This window comes from Dama dama, chromosome 26, assembly GCF_033118175.1.
Source record: "Dama dama isolate Ldn47 chromosome 26, ASM3311817v1, whole genome shotgun sequence".
NCBI classification, from domain to species: Eukaryota; Metazoa; Chordata; class Mammalia; order Artiodactyla; family Cervidae; genus Dama; species Dama dama.
This window is the reverse complement of record NC_083706.1, coordinates 41,572,718-41,595,503: the sequence shown is the minus strand read 5'-3', so window position 1 is coordinate 41,595,503 and position 22,786 is coordinate 41,572,718. Positions and strand designations below refer to the sequence as shown.

The following is a 22,786-nucleotide window of genomic DNA, read 5'->3' as shown; positions in this document are numbered from 1 at the left end:
GACCACAGAACTGGAAAAGGTCAGTTTTCATTCCAATCCCAAAGAAAGGCAATGCCAAAGAATGTACCAGAATACTTGGGTATATTTAAAGGCGTCTGCTGATTATAGCTCATTAGATGATATTTTCCAAAGAAGTTAGGTCAATGAAAGAGGACCTACTCCCTTCAAAATAAGTTTGTAGAAATAGCCATCTGATTATCTTCATTTGTGACAAGTACATTTCTTTAACTAAATATTCCATTCATTTGAGAATCCAGTTGATTCCCACCACCACGCAGGAAGACAACAGACTATTCAGAACGAAAACATGAAATATGGGGCATGTTAAAAAAGGAAGAAAGAAACGCTTTAAATATCCTTTGTGAGAATGTCCTCTCTGAATAAAATACTGTCCATGATAACCCGAAGGTCGAAGTTACTCACTCGTTACCTCCAGAGATTAGTCCAACAGCGAGGCTTTTGCATATTTAGCATGGGAATTCGAGAAAGTACAGGCAAACCCCCTCACCCCCATACAGAAATTGTGCATTCGCTTAAGTTCATGCTTTAATCTGGAACCTTAAAAAATGTGGCTAACCTGCGGGGATGAACATGTATTCTAGTTATAAAAAGAAAAATCCAGGTTCAGGGTCAGGAGGGAGGCTCAAGAGGGAGGGGACATCTGTGTACCTGTGGCTGATTCATGTTGATGTATGGCAGAAACCAGCATAATATTGTAAAGCAATTATTCTCCAATTAAAAAGTTATTAGATTAGTCAGAAAGTGGAAGAAGTTTGTTAGAGTGTGGAATAAAAAATTTAATTATTAAAAAAAAAAACCAACAACAACCCAGATTCAGTGTGCATGGGGATACCTGACCGTTTTTCTAGCTAATCTGCAGAACTGGAAACCAGATTTCTTTCCTTCAGCGGGGTCCACACAAGAGGACAGCCTTGTTCACAGATGACTTGGACCACACAGAGAACAGGCCTCACAGCTGCAACCACCCCGGGAAACAGTCCAGCCATTGTGCGTCTGCATCACGAGCAAATGCCAGCCCCCCTGCGGCTCTGAGTACAGAGCATGCGTTCACCGGTGGGACTGAATATTCGCCCACGCCCTTAACTTCATCCTTAGTAACATGCTTGGGATAAATTCCTAACAGCAGCCTACCTGGGTCAAGGCATACATACAAGGCTTCAGAAACTGCCCTCTGGAAGACTGTACTAATTTGAATCCCACCAAAAGTAGGTGAGACACTTCTCTATACACTTATAAATATTATTATTATTATTATGCTTTCACCTTTGCCAATGTGGTAGATTAAAAAACTTCATCTCATTACTTTCTATACTACATTATTAGTATTGATCTTAGTATCTCTTTAGCACGTCTTCAGTGAGCTAAGTCTTATTTATCCTCCCAAGCCTGTGCGGGAAGGAGGGAGCAGAAAAAGCAACTTGTCTATATCACTGTACTAGCTGATGATCCTTGTAAAACACTGGCATAGGTCACAAACCATAATGCATTAAAATTTGTTTTAATGACTGGGTTGGGTCTTCGTCACTTTGTGCAGGCTTTCTCTGGGTGTGGTGAGTGGGGGCTACTTTTTGTTGTGGTGGGTGGGCTCTCATTGCAGCGGCTTCTCTTGTGGTGGGACACAGGCTCTAGGCGTGCGAGCTTCAGGAGCTGTGGCTCTTGGGCTTTAAGATGAGTAGGTTCAGTGGTTGTGGCTCAAAGGCTTAGTTGCTCTGCGGCGAGTGGGATGTTCCCAGACCAAGGATTGAACCCATGTCTCCTGTGCTGGCAGGTGGATTCCTATCCACAGCATCACCAGGGAAGCCCCAACAGTGCATTTTTAAATCTACTGATGTTATGCTGAGTATAACATAATTTCAAATCACAGGAAGTCAGAGGCTGCGGATTCCAGACTGGTGGTTCAGGGATGACGGAAGAAGAAGGAAATGGGGGCAGATGTCCAAACAGAAATCACAAACTGTGGGAGGCCCTTTCTAACACTTTCAAGGCTCTGTTCTTTTCTTCCCATTTTCTTTACCCTGGACTTTAAAAAAAATATTTTGGCTATCTTAGTACCCAGACCAGGGACTGAACTTGTGCCTAACCACTGGACCGCCAGGGAATTTCTACCCTGGATGTAATAATTTTGTGATTTTGATGGACATTTCATAACATGAAAATATTCATAAGTGAGAAAAATGTTTTGTAAAATAATATCCTAATTTTGTTATAAGTGAATAAATGTACTTGGGCCTGTATATACATTTTGTTGTGGATCACAAAAAACTGTGGAAAATTCTTCAAGACATGGGAATACCAGACCACCTGACATGCCTCCTGAGAAATCTGTATGCAGGTCAAGAAGCAACAGTTAGAACTGGACATGGAACAACAGACTGGTTCCAAATAAATAGGGAAAGGAGTATGTCAGGAGTATATTGTCACCCTGCTTATCTTACATGCAGAGTACATCATGCGAAATGCCAGGCTGGATGAAGCACAAGCTGGAATCAAGATTGCTGGGAGAAATATCAATAACCTCAGATCCGTAGATGACACAACCCTTATGGCAGAAAGCAAAGAAAAATTAAAGAGCCTCTTGATGAAAGTGAAAGAGGAGAGTGAAAAAGCTGGCTTAAGACTCAGGGTTAAAAAAACCAGGATCATGGCATCCGGTTCCATTACTTCATGGCAAATAGATGGGGAAACAATGGAAACAGTGAGAGACTTTATTTTGGGGGTCCCCAAAATCATTGCAGATGCTGACTGCAGCCATGAAATTAAAAGACGCTTGCTCCTTGGAAAAAAAGCTATGACCAACCTAGACAGCATATTAAAAAGGAGAGACATTACTTTGCCAACAAAGGTCAGTCTAGTCAAAGCTATGGTTTTTCCAGTAGTCATGTATGGATGTGAGAGTTGCACTATAAAGAAAGCTGAGCACAGAAGAATTGATGCTTTGAACTGTGGTGTTGGAGAAGACTCTTGAGAGTCCCTTGGACTGCAAGGAGATCAAACCAGTCCATCCTAAAGGAAATCAACCATGAATTTTCATTGGAAGGACTGATGCTGAAGCTGAAGCTCCAATACTTAGGCCACCTGATGCAAAGAACTGACTCATTCGAAAAGACCCTGATGCTGGGAAAGATTGAAGGTGGGAGGAGAAGGGGATGATAGAGGATGAGATGGTTGGATGGCGTCATGGATTCGATGGACATGAGTCTGAGCAAGCTCTGAGAGTTGGTGATGGACAGGGAAGCCTGGCGTGCTGCAGTCCATGGGGTTGCAGAGAACTGAACACGAGTGACTGAACTGAACTGAACTGAACTGAACTGGGAGAAAATGCAACAAATTGTTAATGGTGAGTTTTGCTAGATGATTTTACTTCTTCATATTTTTCTGTATTTTCCAAATTTTCTACAGTAAATACATATTACTGGAGTGATTAGGAAAAATAATATATAATAGAAATAATAACTGCATATCATCTCACTGCATCTATGAAACTCCATTCTTCACACCTTCACAGCCCAAGTCAAAGGTTTATTATTAAAAAGAACAGAAACAGAGATGCAGGGACTTCTCTGGTGTTCCAGTGGTTAGGACTCTGCTCTTCCACTGCAGGGGGCACTGGTTCCATCCCTGGCTGGGAAAAAAGATCCCCGTGCTGCTGAGTCATGGGATGGGTGACTCAGCCCCCAGCCCCCAAATAAGGAGAGCTGCAAATACATCTCAGATTGGGTGTCAACTCCCATTCACAGTGGTGGCAGCCTGGAGCATTACTTGCAAAAGGATTCTGAAGCTGTCTTCCCTCACTCCCCTGCCCCCACAGGAGACAGAACTGGGATCACAGAGCAGGATCTAGCATGGATAAGGGCTGATGGAGGCCTGCATGAGTCTACGGTTATTTATCTTCCCTGAAACAGACACCAGGCTAGACAGAGCCTTCAGGGTTACCAATGAAGCCCGAGTTAACCAATGAGGAAACTGAGGCTCAGAGACATGAAGCAACTCCTCGGGGTTCTAAACACAGAGCTGGGACTAGACCTCAGGAAGGAGACTGCCCTTGGGTCTCCACTCTGCTTTCAGCTAATTCATTCAAGTTCACGTGTGCCTCTCCATCAAAGTGACGGAGCAGGAGTTCACCTGCTGTGGCCTCTGAGAACTTCGTGAGGTCGGTCAACTTCATCCCTGCTGCCAAAGACACCTGGTCCCCCCAGCTCTGCTCTTAGGTTCTCTATTTTCATACGGAGAAAATGGATTAAGACAAAGTCAAAGCATTGGATGAAGTGACAAAGTTCTCCCATTAGGTGGTGGTACCAGCAAGGAATAGATAAAGCAGGTCTCTGAAGGGCACTTGCTTAATGGTTTAGTTATTAAGATTCTGCCCTTCCAGTGCAGAGGCTGTGGGTTCAATCCCTATTTGGGGAACAAAGATATCTGTGGTATGACCAAGGTTTTGCTTTTTTGTTTTGTTTTTGTAAATCCTTTGTAGAGTATTTTGTAGATATATTTGTATCAAAGCACTTTAAATTTTACAAAGTAGATAACCTTGTAGATAAATTTACAAAGTAGATTAGAAGGAAATATTGAAAGTTAATGTCAATAAAAGGGTGGTATTTTACGTTATTTCCGTTTTCACTATTTGCATCTTCTGGATCTTCTATAATGAACAAAATGGTTTCATAAAGAAGTTACTGAAATAGTGAAAGATTATTTTGGCAATATTTTGTCTGCGCAGTTTGGCCTCTTGTGTGATTGAGAGAAGATAATGGACCAGAGTGGAAAAGAAAGGAGACAGCAGGCCCCTGATACTGTGTCTTATTTGAATATGAAGGGTGTGCTCACAGGGGTCTGACGATCAGGTGCTGGGTGCTTTCCATCTCTCCATCAGTCACAGGTCTTTGGGAAGGTTATAAAGGAAACGCCTGGGAAAGCTGATGTGTGGGGCCTGTTTGGCACTCAGGCGACAGGAGCCCTGCCCGGAGCGCGATCCCCACTGTGCTGCCAGCGTCGCCAGCCTTTGGCCCTCAGGAGCAGAACCTAGCCCACCCAGCACCCTCTAGTCCAGATCCTGGCCCACCTGGTAAAATGATAGTGGGGTCAGTCTCACACAAAGGCCTTTGCTGTGGGCTTCCCAGGTGGTGCTAGTGCTAAAGAACCTGCCTACCAATGCAGGAGAAGTTAGAGACGCTGGCTCGATCCCTGGGTCAGGAAGATCCCCTGGAGGAGGGCATGGCAACCTACCATTCTTGCCTGGAGAATCCCATGGACAGAGGAGCCTGGTGGGCTACAGTTCATGGGGTCACAAAGAGTCGGACACCACGGAAGTGACTTAGCACGCATGTGCTCAAAGGCCTTTGCTACTTTCTTTTTTCTCCACACAACCTACTCTGGTCAGTTGTGGTGTTGACCCTGCCCTCAGTTTGAAGCTCAGTCCTTGGTTTGTCCCTTTCTGGGCTTCCTTGGTGGCTCGGTGGTACATAATCCGCCTGCCAATGCAGGAGACACAGGTTTGATCCCTGGGCTTGGAAGATCCCCTGGAGAAGGCAATGACAACCCATTCCAGTATTCTTGCCTGGGAAACCCCATGGACAAAAGAGCATGGCAGGCTACAGTCCATGGGGTCGCAAAAGAATCAGACATGACTTAGCAACGAAACAACAGATTTTGGTAAAATGTATGCAGAGTTTGAGTTCTTAAAGACATTTACAAAAGCATACAGAAATGTGATCATCTATATTTCTCTCTCCTATGTCATATAACTATCCAAATATAAAAGTGTAAACATTTTTAGAAGAGAATCCTGTAATGCTTTAGGAGTATGAATGTATTTTAAAACATTATTAGCCATCTCTTAAAAAAAGATGATAGATTTAGTTAATTTGGAGGCATGACACTGAATTACCAGCACATGCTACTTTTTCAACACAGTACATTATTTTCTTTACATTCACTTGCTTAGTGTGACGAGGATTTACTTAAACATGTAAGGGTTATACTGTTTCACCTCAAAATAACCTAAAGTTTAGCACTTAGGGCATTAGTTTCCTTTAACATAGGTGTTAAAACTTTTAAACTCCACCTTACTTACAATAAATGTATTGATACCTCTGGAGTATGTATTTTGTTCAGTCACTAAGTCGTGTCCTATTCTTTGCAACCCCATGAAGGGCAGCTAGGTTTCCCTGTCCTTCTCTATCTCCCGAGGTTTGCTCAAACTCATGTCCATGGAGTCAGTGACGCCAACCAACCATCTCGTCCTCTGTCGTCCCCTTCTCCTCCTGCCCTCAACCTTGCCCAGCATCAGGGTCTTTTCCAATGAGTCAGCTTTTCACATCAGGTGGCCAAAGTATTGGAGCTTCAGCTTTAGCATCAGTCCTTCCAGTGAATGGTCAGGGTTGATTTCTTTTAGGACTGACTTGTTTGATCTCTTTGCTATATTTATGCGTATTTATGAATGTATTTAATAGGTGTTCCTTGCTATAAATAATCAGCAAAAATGTCATGTTTTTTTTCTTTTTGGCCAAATCATTTGCTTTAAATTTGTCCTTTCTTTTAAGATATTTCCTTAACACTCTTCAAATAGAAGCTCACTTTGAGCCAAGAGTCATTATAGAAAATGAGACTCTTTGAGAAAATCGGCTTCAAGTCCTTACCTGGCATCTCAAGATCAATGTGACTTTCTGGTCCCCCAAAGGTGGAATGATTCTTCTTCTCTGTGATTGATTGTTCAGGTGTCTGTTTTGGGGTGGCAGGTTTCTCCGACTTTTCAGGCGACGCGCTCTGGCCTGCCTCTGCGCCTGGCCCTGGGCTTCTAGGCTGTGCCGGGGTCGTGTGGGTCTCCATCTCTCGGCCAGCGCTCACTGAGGGTGAAAGAGGTGCTGTCAGTTAGGTTCCTCCCCTGACCTTTACCTAAAACCACCACATTTGCAATAGATTCAAAACATATCATCTAAGATATTTCAGAGCCTCGTTGACAAACTACTAGCTCTTGTTTCCAAGTAAGTCATCAGTTCTCTTCCAAGAATTAGCTTTCTGAAATTTCTCATAAAGAAATAGACAAAGTACCCTTCAACCTAAGGTTCTGAGATCAGTCATCCTTCCTCAAGTTCTTCATTCAAGTACTTCCAGTTCTTCAGTAAACTTTTCACAGCCCTTCTCCCTTTCTTGCGATGTTAATGTACACATTGCTGTTGTTCAGTTGCTAAATCATGTCTGACTTTATGTCCCCATGAGCTGCAGTATGCCGGGCTTCCCTGTCCTTCACTATCACCCTGAGTTTGCTCAGATTCATAAGAATGATTTATAGCTCTGACCTAGCGACACCCTAATGTCATAACTTTTCTAAAAAAAATCTATCAAAACAAAACATTAACTCATTTTAGTGTTCTTAAAAAGCGTATGCTAAACAAACTTTTTAGGATGAGGAAGACTCTTTTAGAAAATTAAAAACTATCTCTTAAAATGTTAAGTAATACCAAAATTTGACATTTGTAATTTGCATTAAAGATTTACAGTAAATGCCCATTGAATTTAAGGCATAGCTTGTTCATGTGAAGTTATACTGAAACCAGGCAGAAAAAGAGCACTGCTGAGTGTGCATTTAATGTCAGAATACAGACATCCCTTCTACCCCCAAAATGTGATGCAGGTGACTCACGATTTTGACAGAAAGCTTCATCAGACCCGTCAGGACACTGCTCCACTCCGTCGCAAGCCAGTGTGATGTCAATGCAACAGCCGTCGTCACAAAAGAAGTGGTAGCGTGAGCAGACACTCGAGCATCCTGTTTGTAAACAAGTCTCAAGTCACAGGAGTGCAGAAAGGAAAGTGCTTCCACCGCGTCAGGATCAACCGAGGCTGTGTGTGTGATGGATGGCTTTGGGTGAGGAGATGCAGGTAATGAGGGGACACGTGACAGGCTGCGCGGCAGCAGTAGGTTCTGGAAGGTTAGGGGGTTTCTTCTTGACCGAACTCTCAGGAATCACCATGGGCTTTTCGTCTCAGGGTCCTTGTCCAAGCCAACAGAGCTAAAGAGGTGGGAGCAGAGAAGCAGCAGCTGCGGTCTTCCCCACCCAGCTCTGGGTGTCCTCCTTCAGGTGACTCACTCTGCATTCACGTGCTCCCCCATCACATCCTCAGCAGGCCCCTAACACTGGTTCATCCTCTGCACAGCACTTGGCTGGCTGACCCTATTTTATCAGAGACACTGTTTTGTTTTGTTTTGTTTTTTAAGTGTATCATTTTTAAAGTCTTTATTGAATTTTTACAATATTGTTTCTGTTTTATGTTTTGGTGTTTTGCCCTGATGTATGTGGGATCTTAGCTACCCAGCCAGGGATCAAACCTGTGCCCCCTGCATTGGAAGGTGAAGTCTCAACCTGAAATCTGAACCGCCAGGGAAGTCCCTGTGGGTTTTTTTTTTTTTTTTTTTTGGTCATTTTTAATGATTTAAAATTTTTAAAATTAATTAATTTATTTATTCTTGGCTGTGCTGGGTCTTCCTTGCTGCTCAGGCTTTTCTGTAGTTTCAGGGCCTGGGCTTCTCACTGAGGGCTTCTTTGTTGCTGAGCATGGGCTCTAGGGCGTCAGGGCTTCAGCAGTTGCAGCTCCTGGGCCCCAGAGCACAGGCTCAGTCGTTGTGGTCCACGGGCTTATTTGCTCCACGGCATGTGGGACCCTCCTGGATCAGGGGTCCAACCAGCATCTCCTGCCTTGGCAGGTGGGTTCTTTACCACTGAGCCACCTGGGAAGCCCAGAGACACTGCTTTCTGCATGCTGTGTGTGTCTTGCATTCATGTTTCCTAAATAATAATTTTTACTGACATCAACGTTCTACTATTGAACCCTCTTTGCTAGCCATCATAGATCCATGGTGCTGTAAAGAAAAAATAGAATCTTTAGCTACTAGCTAGTGAGAATTTATTATCTCCAAATAATGAAATACCCTCCATTTTGGAGCAGTGGTGGTGGTTCAGTCGCTGAGTGGTGTCCAACTCTTATGACCCCATGGACTGTAGCCCGCCAGGCTCCTCTGTCCGTGGGATCCTCCAGGCAAGAACATTGAAGTGGGTTGCCATTTCCTTCTCCATTTTGGAGTGCTCAAGAGCTTTTAACCCTCAGAGCTACAAGTATTTTCTTGAAAGGCATTCCCTGTGCCCCCAGCTCTGGCGTAAGCCAACTAATAACCGCTGACACTGGTGATACAGACTAAAGGTATCAGGCTAAAGGAGTCACAAGGAGTCTATATTCTCCAGGGACAGATGGACTAGATAACTGTCTCAGAACACAGGAGAGCAACCATGATGATATTTCTGAGCATAGAATGCACATCCAAGCGGGTCTTGGAAGCATTCTACTGGAAAGAAGTTCAGTTAAAATGCTGGGAAAATGGAGAAGGTAATGGCACCCCACTCCAATACTCTTGCCTGGAAAATCCCATGGACGGAGGAGCCTGGTAGGCTGCAGTCCATGGGGTCGTGAAGAGTCAGAGATGACTGAGCGACTTCACTTTCACATTTCACTTTCATGCATTGGAGAAGCAAATGGTAACCCACTCCAGTGTTCTTGCCTGGAGAATCCCAGGGATGGGGGAGCCTGGTGGGCTGCCGTCTATGGGGTCGCACAGAGTCGGACACGACTGAAACGACTTAGCAGCAGCAGCAGTGTGATTGCTGGGTAATATGATAGTTCTATTTTTAATTTTTAGCTCTTAACTAGTTGCATAGTACATAACCCTTCTTAACTATAATTTCCTCATTTAAAATTCCGTTAAGTTCTAAGTCCTTTTCCTGAACTGTTTTTATGCTCTCTCAATATAAATTGCTACTAATTAGAAAATTAAAACATGTATTTTAACACTTAAAAAAAATGCTGGGAAGAGTCCATCTGGGTGGAAGGCAATTTGAGGATACCTAGATTCTGGAGGAAGAAGAGGTGAAGAAAATTAATGGTGGCAGGGACATCCCTCGTGGTCCAGCGGTTAAGAATCCGCCCGCCAACAGGGCACGAGGGTTCGATCCCTGGCCTGGGAGGATCCCACTTGCCGTGGAGCAGTTAAGCCGGTGCGCCTCAGCTACTGAGGCCGTGCCCTACAGCCCCGAGCCATGACCACTGAGCCCCTGGCTTAGAGCCTGTCCTTTGCAGCAAGCGAAGTCGCGCAAAGAGAAGCCTGTGCCCCGCAGCTCGAGCAGCCCTCACTCTCTGCCATTGGAGAAAGCCCTCATTCAGTAACAGAGACCCAGCGCGGCCTAAATACATGAATGTGTGTGCTGTCTCTCAGTCGTGTCTGACTCCTTGCGACCCTCTGGACTGTAGCCTGCCAGGCTCCTCTGTCCATGGGATTTCCCAGGAAAGAATACAGGGGTGGGTTGCCATCTCCTCCTCCAGGGGAATCTTCCCAACCCAGGGATCGAACCTGGGTCTCCTGCGTCTCCTGCCTTACAGGTGGATTCTTTACCCGCTGAGCCAATACAGAAGCCCTAATAAACAAATAAATAAGCAAACACCTGTTAAGAAACAGTGGCAGAAAGAAGGGGACAAAGGGAGTCAGCAGTTCTGGCTGAGCACCTGGGCCTAGAAAGGAGCGTCTGCTTCGGTCAGGGGGAAGGGGCTGGGAGGAAAAGTAAAGGGAAACTGCAGACAGCAAGCCAGGATGCAGCCTCTGCTCACACCTTTTAAACGCGTGACATGAAAATCCTAACCACCTCAAGGCTTCCCTGACTCCTCGGTCACTATGGAGACAGATCCATACGAACAATTTATCCATGTATTTCTGGATCAGTGGTCTCCGGACTCTTTTGACCATGTATATCTCCCATCTATAAATCATATGTATGTGCCACTGTAGTAACATATTTTAATACATGTTATAAAATAGACTGACAATTTAAAGAGGACTAAAAATGAATACAAATATAAGTTCTGATATTTTCTTTTCCACTTTAAGAAGTGTCTTGACTGTCTGCGGGCGATCCTGTACGGAGATCACACAACTGGGTTACCTTGGGAGTGTCTGTTGGCTTGCTCTCTGAGTAGATTACTGCTTGTTTGTTTTTTATTCATTTTGACTAGATCATTTTTTTCAAAGCTTGAAAACATGTGGACTCTACATCCAAATCTGAATCAAGTTATCAATGAAACAAGGGTATATGCTTGTCTGTTTACTATAGAACTTGCATCTTTGATTACCAGAAAGCAAGCTAGAAGCAAGATCCGTATATGTAATCAAGGGGACAGAAGCCCTCTCAATCCCCATCTCTCAGTTTCAACATCTCTATGTGGTGTCCTATGGCTTCCCAGGTGACTTGGTGGTAAAGAATCCACCTGCCAATGCAAGAGACTCAGGTTTGATCCCTGAGTTGGGAAGATCCCCCGGAGAAGGGAATGGCAACCCACTCCTGTATTCTTGCCTGGAGAATCCCGTGAACAGAGGGGCCTGGCGGGCTACAGTCCATGGGTTCGCAGAGTCAGACACGATTTAGTGACAAAACGGCAGCAGCAGCAGCATGTGGTGTCTTATTAACTTTAATTCAGTTTGCTATTCCAGTCTAACCAGTGAGTGATTCCAGAAGGCAGTTAACACAACATAATTCTTTTTATTTTCTGTATAAAGTTGCATACATAAGATCTCTCTCTCTCTTAAAGTTGCTCAGTTGTATCAGACTCAGTGTGACCCCCCTGGGCTGTAGCCCACCAGGCTCTTCTGTCCATGGGGTTATCCTGGCAATAATACCAGAGTGGGTTGCCATTCTCTTCTCCAGGGGATCTTCGCGACCCAGGGATCAAACCCTGGTCCCCCACATTGCAGTCAGATTCTTTTTTTTACCATCTAAGCCACCAGGGAAGCCCTACGTAAGACCTATTACACCCGACTGGCCTTTCAGTAATAAGAGGTGAATCATATCACCCTCTTCAGCTTCAAACACACTTTCGTCATATTGAGAAAGGCCAGAAATGTACAACCGGCAACTTGTCTACTCTCTAGTTGCCTTGGGAGCCCAGAAGACTGGCCAGAGTGAATAAATCAGAGCAACAAGTAGCTGGTTGATGTCAGCCCTTTGCCTCCATCAGCTCAGGCCATTTCTTCCTTTGCTAATTTCTGTGGGGCTGACAGCTGCCCAGGAGCACTTCGGTCCCTGGCTAGGGAGCCCTGTTCCCAGGAGCACAGCCCTCCAGCTCAGCACCTCCCCACTGGCCGTGACCTCAGCTGGACCGGGTGCCATTGTTTTCTACTCCCACCTGCCCCAGTGCACAGTCAGCATTGCCAGGTTTGTTTTAAGTAACTGGCTCTTCCGTATCGCTGCAGTGGGTCCACAAACAGGGCCTTGCTCCAGTACGGACTGGGATGCTGCCGGCTCATTCCTCATTGCCGACTCACGGTCATCTACTGGACCGGAGCTTGGGGTACCATTTGCAGTTGCTCTTCCTTCCTCCAGGTCAAACTGAACTGTGGTTGAACAGCAGTGAGCCAACCTGATTTTTTATTAAGATTTATTTGTTTGTTTTTGGCTGCACTAGGTCTCCATTGCGGTGCTCAGTCTTTAGTTTCAGAGAACGGGGGCTACTCTCCAGCTGCGGTGTGAGGGCTTCTCATTGTGCTGGCCTCTCTTGTTGCCCAGCATGGGCTCTAGGGCACACAGGCTCCAGTAGTCGTGGCACATGGGGCTTAGTTACTCCGAGGCATGAGCAGCCTTCCTGGACCAGGGATCGAACCTGTGTACCATGCATTGGCAGGTGGATTCTTAACTGCTAGACCCCAAGGAAAGCCAGCCGACCTCATTTTGAATGTTGCTAGTATCTGTATCTTGCTAGCACTGTTTCTTTGTGGAAGGCAAATTACCAAGGTGGCAGAGTTCTTAGAATTCTGAAGTCTCCTTCCTTCATTTCTAATATGTACACGGACCGATCTCTTTGATGGAAGACAAGGTCAGCCAAAGTACAAGCAAATCCAATGATTGTATTCTTTCTCCCGACTGCTCGCTTGATTACGATCCAAATATGGAGGACTCAAGGATATAGGAGACAGGCTACAAGTCTGCTGGAGCCAGGGTTAGTGAAGGGGCACTAATCAGGTCTGGGGATCAGGTCTGTGGAACTCAGCACCCATGCTCACTTCCTTGTACACAGTTACCATTCAGGGCAGATGCCGAGAAAGTATCCCCCGACCGAGCCACAGGACTCTAGACACACACACACACACACACACACACACACACACACACACACACACACACACGATCTCTGCAAAACCTCTATAGCTTTAGTGCTGCCAAGCTCCATGTACATTTTTTTTTTTAACTTAATAAGCTAATCTAAGAACTGTAGATGTTTGGGACAGCAAGAAACAGAGAGAAATGAGCTCACAATGAGCAGCAGGATGTGGGAACCATTGTATGTATGTCGAGCTATATTATCAACGTGTCTGTGTTTCTCTGTAATCAACGTATCTGTGCTTCTCTGTAAAGTGTCCATGAAAAGTTTTCAACAGTCCTTTGAAATTGACACATGCACTGTATATGTTTTAATTTATTTTAAATCTACCTCTTAAGCTGCATTCTTTGAACATAGTATCAACTAGCCCACCCTCCTTTAAACAGGAGGGTGGTCCCCACCCTCTCCTGGGAAACCCAGATGTCTTTTATGAAACTGAGTCAAGGGAAGATGGGGCATCTCTAAGGTCCTGTGACTCACACAGCCTATTGTCATTCCTGGAGTGTGAAGTGCTCCCCTGTTCCAGTGTTGCTTAACATGAAATATAGTGGAGCCTAGTTTTGTAATCATATTTTTAGTTAAGATTTTCCCACTCAGCAACAGCCACAAATAAAATGGAAGGGCCCATTATATTGCACAGTTAGAATATAAAATGGCAATTTTTTTTTTTTTATGTGGACCCTTTTAAGTTTTTTGTTGAATTTGTTACAATATTGCTTCTGGTGGTTTTTTAAAATAATTTTATTTATTTATTTTTGACTGGGCAGGTCTTCACTGCTGCTCGGGCTTTTTCTTTAGCTGCGGTGTGAGGGCTCCTCATTGCAGCAGCCTCCCTTGCTGTGGAGCACGGACTCTGGGACACGCAGGCTTCAGTAGCTGCTGCATGTGTGCTGGGTGGATGTGGCTCCTGGGCACAACTTAGTTGCTCCGCCGCGTGTGGGAATCTTCCCAGACCAGGAATAGAACCCGTGTCCCCTGCATTGGCAGATGGATTCTTTACCACTGACTGAGCCACCAGGGAAATCCTTGCTTCTGTTCTGTGTTTTGGTGTTTTGCCCTCAAGCACTGTGGGCATCTTACCTCCCTGGCCAGGGATGGAACCTGCAATCCCTGCCCTGGAAGATGAAGCCTCAACCACTGGACACCAGGGAAGCCCCTAAAATGCCAGTTTAACACCACCCTTCCATCCACAGCCTGGCTTGTGTTGGCCACCGTGAAAGCGAGGGAAGGGCTTTCTTCTCACCTCCTGTGGAGAAGGCCACGGGAAGCATGGTCACTGAGACGTTGTCGGAGCTCCTCTGCCCAGCAGTGTCCACCACTGTCAACTGAAGGGTGTATGTTCCTTCCCGCAGGTGGGACAGCTTCAGGGTTCCGGACTGAGGCACCTGATACCCAGACAGGAAACGTCACAGTTAAGAACCTGAAGCACAATATCTGACGTCCTCCTGAGCTGGAAATCAGTGCCATCCTTGGAGCAGTCCTGTGACCCCCTTCTCCACTCCTGGTCCTGGGTCTCAGAATACTGATCACACACAATTTTGGCAGGCTGGCCAGGAGACCTGAGTTCCGGTGGGTTTGGGGCCTGACACCCCCTTTCTTTGGGAAACTTCCCTCCCACCCCCACCCAAGTGGTTGCAAGGGAAGGGTCATTATGACCCCTCCCTGTGGCCACAGGGGCGCGGCTAAGCCAAGGGGAGCGGGTGGCCGGGCAGGGGGTGAAGAGCGGATCTGCCCGGAGGAGGTGGCCGGGCAGACTCTCGCCCTCTCCGACTCTGGCTCGGAATCAGGCAGGCCGCGCCAGGTGGTAGCCACGCAGCAGGTGACACCACTGTTTTTTGCTTCTTGGGACTTAGACAGGAACGCAGGGGGACTCGGGGACAGGCGATGACCACACTGGAGCGTGCTGACGGGAGCCCCGCAGCCTCGAGCAGGGTGTGTGAGAGAGAGGCTCTGCCCTCCGCCCCAGCTGGTCTGCCCGAGCGCAGACCTAAGGCTGCCGAAGGCCAGCAGCCCGGGGGCTTGCTGCCCCGAGTGTACTGGGTAGATGGGAGGACGGAGTCAGTGCGCTTGTGACTGGGGGACGCCGAGTGAGGCCCAGATGAAGTTAGTGGGGATTTTAAGAGACCAGGGAAGCATTGAGGCTGGGCGCTGGGTGGGGCATCCACACAGATATCAGCCTCACCCAAGCCCTGGTCAGATTTTTGTGAAGGCGAGTAAGGTACTGGGCTTCTGGATGTCAACACGCAGCATGCCAGTGTCCAACTACACCTCAGCGGGCCGGGCCTTCTCCCGGAAGCCTCTTCCCAATGCTGGGGCTGGAAGGACAGAGCACCCCCCTCTAAGGGGCCAGTCCATCCACCTGGGCTTTGAAGCCTCCCTCTGGCTTTCCAAGGTACCTCCTCTCTGAGGCAGGTAAGACTGGATCCAGATCCAGACCTGGGTGCACTCTAATTTTGATCTTTTCAAATGAAATATCCCTTCCCTGCTTTCTTTCTTTCTTTCTTGTGTGTGTGTGTGTGTGTGTGTGTGTGTGTGTGTGTGTGTGTGTGTGTGTTGACAATCTTTATTAAACACAGCTCTAGTTGTCCTTATTCACTTGGCAGGATTAATATGGTTTTGCAAAATAATTTTATTTATATATTGGTTGTACTGGGTCGTCTTCTTGTCTTTTTGTACTGTTCGTGGGGTTCTCGCGGCCACCTGATGTGAAGAGCTGACTCCTTGGAAAAGACCCTGATGCTGGGAAAGATTGAAGGCAGGAGGAGAAGGGGAGGTCAGAGGATGAGATGGTTGGGTGGCATCACTGACTTGATGGATATGAGTTTGAGCAAACTTTGAGAGATAGCAAATGACAGGGAAGCCGGTGCGCTGCAGTCCATGAGGTCACAAAGGGTCGGACACCACTTAGTCACTAAACAACAACAACAACAACTGGGTCTCTGTTGCCACTCAGGCTTTTCTCTAGAGGTGGTGCTCGGGCTTCTCCTGTGAAGGCTCTAAGGCGCATGGGCTTCAGTACTTGCAGCTCGAGGGCTAAGTAGCTGCACATCGCTCCCCCGGGGCTCTCGAGCATAGGCTCAGGAGCCGTGGTGCATGGCATGTGGGATCTCCCCAGACCAGGGATCGAACTTGTGTCTGCTGCATTGGCAGGTAGATTCTTCACTACTGAGCCACCTGGGAAGCCCCTTAATACGGTTTTTAACGACCCAAATTTCCCTCTGGCCCTTACGGGGCCAGAGCACTCTAGCAAACATAGCCGAGGTATGTAGAAGTTTGTCTCAAAAACTTTTTCAGATAAATAGAATTTGAAAAATCTGCTTAGATGGGAAGGATAGGTCTGTCAGATTTTGCACTTTAGCTATCCACAGGCGTGATGACGATCAACTATTTCCATGGGAAAGCTCTGAGAGCCGCTGGGTTTGGACACCAACCGAAAAGGGAGATGCTGACAACTGCGAACAGAGAGTGGATCTTGCCTGAAGGGCCTCCCAAGAAGGCTTTGCAATTGGCACCAGTCCACAGCTGCAGGCCTTTCCTCTGTGAGCAGAAACTAAGTACAGTAACTTAATACCAAGGACTTTGTGTGAGATTTATTTTGATAACTGCAAAAGTCAACAAGCTCCTGTTAGTCTCCTGTGAAAATCCGTCTACAAAAGGCTTCTTGCCCCTCCTTGTGCAGCAATTTGTTTAAAGAGTTTGCTGTTTCACCTGGTCTCCCAGACCCAGAAAGAAAAGGAAGTAAACACTTTGACTTTTGGATTTCCTCATTTCACGCTGTTTTTTTCGCTCTGTGGTTTTATTTCCCAGATACAGAAAATTCTTTCAGGTTTTTAAGCCATAAAACGCAAAAACACTAACTTGATTTGATTATTTTTTTAAGCTTTTTTTTTTTTCTTTTTTGGCATTAGTGATCTTAGTTCCCTAACCAGGGATTGAATGCCCTGCATTGGGATTGCAGAGTTTTAATCACTGGACCACCAAGAAAGTCCCTGATTTAATTTTTTAATCGCTTTCGTGACATAGCGTGACATGTGCTTTTTCTTTTTAATTGAGGTATAATTGACTTACAATATTAGATAAATTTAAGGTGTATAACATAGTGAGTCAATAACCACTCCATTCACAGTTACTATAAAATATTGGTTCCATTCTCTGCCCTGTATAATACATCATTGTAGCTTATTTATTTTATACAAAGTAATCTGTATTTTTAACTCCCTGGCCCTTTTTAGTTAAGTTATTTAGCTAACAAAGGTTATCTTTCCTCAACATCAATATAAGAATATATAAAACTGTAAGATAGATGATTTCCCTCCAAGAATCCAGGTGTTTCTAGACGTCTCCTCACACTTATGACACTGGGAAGGATTTACCACACACAGACATACACACAGATTATATGCAACATATCCTATTTTTGTTTGTTTTTTCTTGGCCAAGCCCCAGGGCATCTGGGATTCCCAAACCAGGAATCCAACCACACTTGATGCATTGGAAGCTCCGAGTCTTAGCCACTGGGAAGTGCCACAACACACCCAATTTATAACTTGAAAAGTACATTACCTTTAATAAAACAAAGAACTTCTAATCTCTGCCATATCTGTTCTGTAGTAACAGAGGCTTTGATGGTTGGCCTCTGGCTAAATCAATGTATAACTCAGTCTGTTGTTCTGGCTCCACTGCACCTCTCTAAAATAGTAATTTGGTTGCAAGGAACATACACTTGCATTTGTTTGTATACCGCACATATATACATACATGATTATCAGTACAACACTTGGTTACAAAATGAGTACTACCTCTCTATTCCCCTCACCCCTACAGTTGCTTCTAAAGTATATAAGGCATTGGGCATATTGTCATAAGCAGTGACAAGATAACATCACACAAAATATTTCAGTAAGAAATTCTATTGAACCAACGAACCCAAAGGCATGCTAGCTTTCTGCCTCGTGTTAACTTACAAAACTGAGAACTCTGTTAGTGGTTTGAAGGCCACCATTAAGATCCTTGTTGTATACTATCTATGGTGAAACAGATCACCAGCCCAGGTGGGATGCACGAGACAAGTGCTCGGGCCTGGTGCACTGGGAAGACCCAGAGGAATCGGGTGGAGAGGGAGGTGGGAGGGGGGATCGGGATTGGGAATACATGTAAATCCATGGCTGATTCATATCAATGTATGACAAAACCCACTGGGAAAAAAAAAATAATAATAATAAAAATTAAAAAAGAAAAAAAAAAAAAAAAAAAAAAAAAAAAAAAAAAAGATCCTTGTTGTAATCCAATGCCATCTCCCAGCACACACACAGGCTGAAGGAGACACAGGGGCAGCTAAACTGACCAACAGAGGCCAGAACATATACTGCTATTATTAATACAATTGTCTAGATATTTCAGGTGAACATGCTTAGGTTCTGTTCTTTAGTTACGTGTTCCTCTTTCTATTTACTTTTCATCACAGATATGACCCAAAATTTCATAAAAGAAGCAAAATGAATTCAATTGTCTGGATTTTTCTGGTAAAAAAAAGAGTAGTGAAAGTGTTAGTTGCTTAGTCGTGTCCGACTCTTTGCCTCTATCTCAGCCCAATCGGAGAAGAATCATCGTCTTACAAACTTAAGAAGTAGGGCTAGAGGCATGAGGAAGCAACATATAAAATCCAAGGGGTTGAGCAAAGTTAGCTGCTGACAGTGTGTAAAAACACATGCAGACATAGAAATAGAGGAAATGGGGATGTCTCTGGTGGTCCAGTGGTTAAGAATCTGCCTGTCAATGCAGGGTACACAGGTTCAATCCCTGGTCCGGGAAGATTCCACTTGTTACGGGGCAACTGGCCCTTACGCCGTGACTACTGCAGCCCATGAGCCCTAGAGCCCATGCTCTAAGATGAGAGAAGCCGCTGCAGTGAGAAGCCTGGGCACCACAACGAAGAGCAGGCTTCACTTGCCACAACTGCAGAAAGCCCTTGTGCAGCCATGAAGACCCAGCGTAGCCCAAAATAAAGGGTCTGCCTGCCAATGCAGGAGACGCAGGCAATGTGGGCTTGATCCCTGGGTTGGGAAGATCCCCTGGAGGAGGGATAGGCTACCCACTCCAGTATTCTTGGGCTTCCCTCGGGGCTCAGATGGTAAAGAATTTGCCTGCAATGTGGGAGACCTGGGTTCGATCCCTGGGTTGGGAAGATCCCCTGGAGGAGGGCATGGCCACCCACTCCAGTATTCTTGCCTGGAGAATCCTCATGGACAGAGGAGCCTGGTGGGCTACAGTCCATGGGGGTCACAAAGAGTTGGACATGACTGAGCGACTGAGCCCAGCACAACACAGCATATGATTCCAAAGTCCATGCTCTGAGTCACTGTAGACTCCTACCTCCCAGTTAGCAGAGCTTTAAGCCTTCTGGGTTTTTATTCCAGAATCATTTTCTTAGAAAGACCTGAACCACAGCTCATGCACAAAGCAGCTACCTGTTGTGACCTGAAAAAGTCACATACTCCTTACACACACACACACACAGTCCTTTAAAACCTCTGAAAGCTCTCACCCACCCCCATCCTCACCCCACTACCCACCCCAAAATAGAAGTGCCAGGACCTTTGAAGGGAGAGTGACAGGAAGTCGGGTTTAAATGCAAGAGGACCTGGAAGCCCAGATTGACTGCAGATTTTGTGATGCCGGAAGCCTATTGTGCTGTAAATTTCTTGTCTCAGAAGTTGAGTGTTCCTGAACAGGAAAGAGACTTCAAAGCTCCTGCTGCTATTGGAGTAGCGCTTTCACAACTCACCTTACTCAGATTTATTTTTCATGAGGGCTTTTTTTCCCCCAGGGAGATTATTTTTCAACCTTTCCTAATAAGTACTTTTTCTTAAAGAAAAAAAAAAAAAAAACAGTTAAATATTGAAGGCCTTGAGCTACTGTGTAAAAAAAATTCATGCCTAAAGAGTAGTCTACCTCAAGGCTCCAGGTTAACTTTGAAACAAAACAGGTATGAATTATTTATCTATTATGCTCTCATGTATCTTATTATTTAACTGGGACAGTAGATCCTAGGATTTGCTGTGCACTGGGGGTAGGTTGTATTTTTTTTTTAACTGACTGACATTCAGTATCTTATTTCATTCTTGAAATAAGATACAAAGAAATCCTTAAAGCCACCTCAGAATATTCATACATGTGCACCAACTTAACCCCAGATGTTTCTTAGGAAATTTGCAGCCTTGATGATCTTCTGTGTCTCAAAAATGCCCTGTGGGCTGCTGTAACTTTTTTGTCCTTTATTAAAATCTTCAGGTGAATAAAATAGCTGAGAGGCAGTAATGTAGATGAAATTTTGCCGAGGTCCCTATCTGTTTTGGTGCCCTGACATATGGTGGTTTGTTTTTTTTTGCTTCTCTGTCCCCCCCTCTGTCTTTGCTCTCACCCCCAGGAAACCACTATTCTCTGGTTTTTCACTGTTAAAACCCGCACTTCTGGGGGGCTTCCTTGATGATCCAGTGGTTAAGAATCTGCCTACCAGTGCAAGGGTGCTTAGTCGCTCAGTCGTATCCAACTCTGCAACCCCATGGACCCAGGGTCCTCAGTACATGGGATTCTCCAAGCAAGAATACTAGAGTAGATTGCCATTCCCTTCTCCAGGGCCAATACAAGGGACACGAGTTCAATTCCTGGTCTGGGGAGATCCTGCATGTCTCAGAGCAACTTGGCCCGTGTGTCACAACTACTAAGCCCATGTCTGGAGCCTGCAGGCTGCAACTACTGAGAACACACATCAGCGACTGAAGCCTGCACGCCCTGGAGCCCATGCTCAGCAATGAGAGAAGCCACCGCAATGAGACGCCCAAGCACCGCAAGGAAGAGGAGCCCACACATAAAATAAATGTCTTAAAAAAAACAGAACTGCACTTTTCAAAAAAGTCCTGTTTAGAAACAAGAGAGAGAGAGAAACACTGTCCAGAAACCAGTGGAAAAATGATGGTCCTCAAGAAATGAATCAGTAGAACTCTGTTTCCTTGGGTGATTACAAAAGGGGACTGTGTGGGACTTTAAAAGTGCCATTGTTACTTCTAAACTTACCAAATCTGTTAAGTAATTCCAAAAGAAACATATTATCCTTGGATCCCCAGAGGGGTGTGTGTGTGTGTGGGGGGGGGGGGGGGGGCGGTCGGGGAGAGTGTCTGGAAACCAGTGGAAAACTGGTGGTCCCCAGGAAATGAATCAGTGGAACTGTAACTGTTTCCTTGAGTCAATACAAATAGGGCCTGAATGCGACTTACAAAAGTGTCACTGTTACATTCAAACTCACTGTTTGTTAAGGTTACTAAATTTAAGTAATTCTGAAATAAACACATTATCCTGTATCTCCGAAAGGGGAGGGGGGGAAACACCATACTGTTTTGATCCAGACTGATCTGGGGTGGCTTCCACCTGCAATCGGGGGCTTTGGTTCCAGAGACTGAGGTCGGGGCATGGCAGTGAGAGCTGAATCCTAGACACTAGACCAGAGGTCAGGGACAAGGCCCTGGCCCTTTGGCTTGGCAGAAAAGAACTCCCACAAAGACAGGAAGTAGTGAAACAAGTGCTTATTAGGAGGAAAAAGAATACAGTATATGTGGACAGAGACAGGGGCGGATTCAGAGAGAGAGAGTCAGGCCCTAGTGGCAGTCTGAATCACTTTTATGAGACATTTCTTCCTTTGGGTGTCCTTTGGCCAGTCATTTTGATTTGCCTGGTTCAGAATCCATATTAAGAATATTTCAGTATCCTCCCGTGCATGCACACACATCTCTCAGGCAAGATGGATTCCACTAAAGAGGACTATGGGTAGACTTGACATCACTCCCCTTTTGACCTCCAAGGAGCTTTCTAGTCAGGAGGGTCTCCTTAATTTCGAGAATGAGAAATATGTAATATGTGGTCTTTAATCTTTTATCTGAGCAGGGGCCCAGCCTCCTCTCTCGATGGTCCCGTTATGATATTTTGGAGTTTCTGTCCACAGGGAACAAACTCCAGTGCTCACCTTGGGTGTGGGTGGGGGGCATGAGGTGGGGCGTCCATCTATCTCCTACCTCAAGACCAGAGTTTGGAGGATTTCCTCCACAGGCACTGGAGGTATGAGGTTTTGTTCCCTGTTAAAGGCCTTCTGGGCACTGTTGAACACAGGGAGTAAGTATTTGGGGTTCCTTGGGAGAATCTCTAAGCGAACATTACCCAGGCACCAACATAGTCTGTCTGGGTGCAAGACAGGGCTACCAGAGACCACGTGGATACCATCGAAGGAAAGACGATCTCAGAATAAACAGAATAACATGATTTTTGACAGTTTACTCTTGCTGCTCACTGGTCCAGGGGTCTTATTTGCATTTGCATTTCATCCTGTCATCACAGTAATAATGTTAGGAGAACCACTGACTAAAACCGCCCACTCACTCTGGCCGTGTTCACAGTAACCACTTGCATGAGTTACCCTGCGGTAGGAAGGAACGTGGAACCTACTGAACTACCTCCAACTGAGAGAATTCGGCACAGGTCAGGAGAGAGCAGATTCCAGTCCACATGTCCGTGTGTGTGTGTGTCT

The 22,786-nt window shown here is 45.6% G+C and overlaps 1 protein-coding gene across 1 annotated transcript in view; it reads right to left on the bottom strand.

Moving 5' to 3' along the window:
- LOC133047305 (low-density lipoprotein receptor-related protein 11-like) overlaps nucleotides 1-22,786 on the bottom strand; it is a 54,492-nt gene that overhangs the window by 11,145 nt on the left and 20,561 nt on the right. Inside the window, exons 3-5 of the mRNA XM_061130490.1 lie at nucleotides 14,456-14,597; nucleotides 7,661-7,786; nucleotides 6,657-6,863 (exon numbers count right to left, since the gene is read on the bottom strand). Coding sequence (XP_060986473.1) covers nucleotides 6,657-6,863; nucleotides 7,661-7,786; nucleotides 14,456-14,597 — 475 coding nt within the window. The remainder of the gene's footprint in view (nucleotides 1-6,656; nucleotides 6,864-7,660; nucleotides 7,787-14,455; nucleotides 14,598-22,786) is intronic.